At 41.2% G+C, this 2,451-nt stretch overlaps 1 protein-coding gene across 1 annotated transcript; it reads right to left on the bottom strand.

Moving 5' to 3' along the window:
* Nucleotides 1-291: 291 nt before the first annotated feature.
* Nucleotides 292-2,223, bottom strand: LOC119726921. The gene is made up of 5 exons (XM_038198771.1): nucleotides 2,110-2,223; nucleotides 1,482-1,711; nucleotides 1,123-1,276; nucleotides 842-950; nucleotides 292-428 (listed from the first exon to the last, which is right to left on the bottom strand). Exons 1-5 carry the CDS (start codon nucleotides 2,110-2,112, stop codon nucleotides 292-294), a joined length of 633 nt encoding a protein of 210 aa, XP_038054699.1. The 5' UTR covers nucleotides 2,113-2,223.
* Nucleotides 2,224-2,451: the final 228 nt, after the last annotated feature.

Genomic DNA, 2,451 nt, shown 5'->3' with positions numbered 1-2,451 from the left:
ATTTTCCGTGAAGATACCCCTGCCAGGTTATGTTTTTCTCATAAACATGATATTTTCTTGTCTATCATTTCTTGTTTTTTCGTCTTCTCTAAATATGCTGAATTTGTAACTGTTTAGAAAAGTCCTCAAAATAAACTTTACTGGGCACTGAGCATGTATCAGGAAGCTAGTTTACCTTTTGATGGGTTGCTTATTTCTACCCCACCTGTTGAATAAGTAGATGAACCCTCTGAGTGATTTGAGTTGACGGCATCTTTATTACCCAAAGTATGATTTTTGTCTTTCTCTTCTTCAGATGAAGATTTGCAGCCCGACTGCCTCTTTCTTCTTCTCTTCTGTTTCCCTGCAGGTTGAGACGTGAAAGGTGTCTGTAAGACAGCCAGCTCTGCATACAGATAGTGTGCGTAACCCTATATGTAGAGCCTCACCTGTTAATATATGTTGATCAGCTCAATAAATCAACCTGTGTGACATGACATCAAGAGCGGATCCAGAGCACAATTTGTTTGTGGTGGGCCAACAAAATTTTGGTCCCCCAAAAAGTGGGTCCCAGAAAATTACGGCTGGCTTTGGGCCCGCTTAAGGAGCCTTAAAAAAATTGGATTCTAGATGCTCTGTGGTACGATCTGAGGCAATTTCTGACCACTTTAACCTTTTTTTTTTGGAGGAAAAGATGGTGGTGTACTCATTGCCTGTCTTTATTGCAACGTCCCTTTACAAAAAAAATTGGTTCTTTTTTTTTTTTTGGGGGGGGGGGGGATGGGGCATGGTCCCCTTTGCCCTTCTCCCCCCTTCACCTGGATCCGCCCTTGCATGACATGAATATATGTACAGAAGTTACCTGCTGATTTATGTTGATAGCTTCCATTCATCAAGTCAGACACTAGGCGTAAGTCTATCTTGGAATCTCGGACAATCCCATGGTCCTTTAGTGAGAATTCATCGCGAAGCTACAAGAAATGATACAGAAGCATTTTTTTTCCTGAAAGATCGACAAATGAATAAACCATGGTAACCCTATCATAACAAACATGCAAGTAATTCGTGTAGGGAAGGGAAAACACAATAAGAGTTGTGTTTGTTTCTTTAAAATGAAAATGAACATTGTAAGTCCAGATTTACCTCATGATGTCTCTTTGTGAATAGATTTTGCTTGTCTGGTTCAATTGCCAGTTTTTCTTGTAGTAATCCTTTCAAGGCTGAGATAGTGGTGGAAGGATACAGCTGCAGACACAGAGGTGACCTTGAAGAGCTTCTCACGAGCAGCTGGATCTCACTGTGAAAACGTAACAAATAGGTCCAAAGAGGTTGTATTGATGAGACAGTTTGAAGACACTCTTGCTGTCACCTTGTTATGTGTTAAGGCCGCGAGTACTTTTTTGTGTTTCGTAATTCACTTTTCAAGAGAAAAAAAATAATATTAAGCATGGCACTCTTTGGACCATATCGGCATATCACCAGTGCATCAAACAGCTAACTACCTGCTTTGAGCATTCTCGGCTGAAGTTGCCCTTAGATTGCACGATGGTGATGAAGACGTATCCTCGAACTTGTTCCGGGAAAGCACGGACAGAAATATCGTCTTCCTAGACTTTCGGATCTTTCTCTTTCTTGTGACCATCTTGGCCAGCGAGTGATCGTTGATGACCCGAGCAGCCCTCTTGGCATCCTCTAAGTCTGCGAGGGTCCTCAAAGGTACCAGAAATTCACCCTTAAGAGACAAATACATAAAAAATATTGAGATCTACGAGTATACAAAGATTATGGAACACGAGCCAGGGGCATCTTCTTTTCGAGTTCGGTACCGGAAAAAGGTTTGTTGATGATCCGAGGTGCCCACTTCGGCATCATAAAACGTTTTTTCACGTTTTTCACGTTATCAAGTCTGCAATTAGGCCAACAATTGTAGTTATGTACAAGTGCAAACACAGATACTTGTTATATGTTTGCTACCAACTTATTGTTCATTACCGCTTTGCTGTAGGGACCTGCACCACTAACACATTCTCCATAACATTGAAACAAGAACGCATGATGGTCATCATCAGAGTGAGTACTATATTGCACTCACATTTGTCACGGTTTTCATTACTAATACTATTTCCTTACCATTATTGTTACGTCTGCAGTCTGATCAGGTCAGGTTGAAATTATCTCAAAATTGGAAGAGTCCTATCGATGAAACTGGATAATCCTTTGTAGCCAATACCTCCACAATGTTCCTTTACAAATGCAGAATAGAACAGAAGCTCTGCTGGGAATCCTGAAACAAATTGTATAGTAATTCATTATCTTTGTAGACCTACATAGATGTGACCATAGACAGTCAAACTTGCACCTTGATGACCGTGGCTGTAGTCAGCTGGATGCAACATTGACTGTGAGTTGTCACTCTGACTGGCGTGTAACAATACAGCCACACTTCCGGCGTGTTGTCAGAGGTGTGCAGTA

The sequence above is a fragment of the Patiria miniata genome, unplaced genomic scaffold (genome assembly GCF_015706575.1).
Source record: "Patiria miniata isolate m_02_andy unplaced genomic scaffold, ASM1570657v1 HiC_scaffold_2, whole genome shotgun sequence".
Lineage (NCBI taxonomy): Eukaryota > Metazoa > Echinodermata > Asteroidea > Valvatida > Asterinidae > Patiria > Patiria miniata.
The sequence above is the reverse complement of the archived record's forward strand: the minus strand, read 5'-3'. Positions and strand labels throughout refer to the sequence as shown.

Bases quoted from the DNA above. Each gene is read 5' to 3' on its own strand.
- LOC119726921 (XM_038198771.1), bottom strand. The intron at 951-1,122 runs GTAAATCTGGAC...CATTTCTTGTAG, and splicing joins TCACAAAGAGACATCATGAG to CTTCGCGATGAATTCTCACT. The intron at 429-841 runs GTAACTTCTGTA...ATATATTAACAG, and splicing joins CTATCAACATAAATCAGCAG to GTGAGGCTCTACATATAGGG.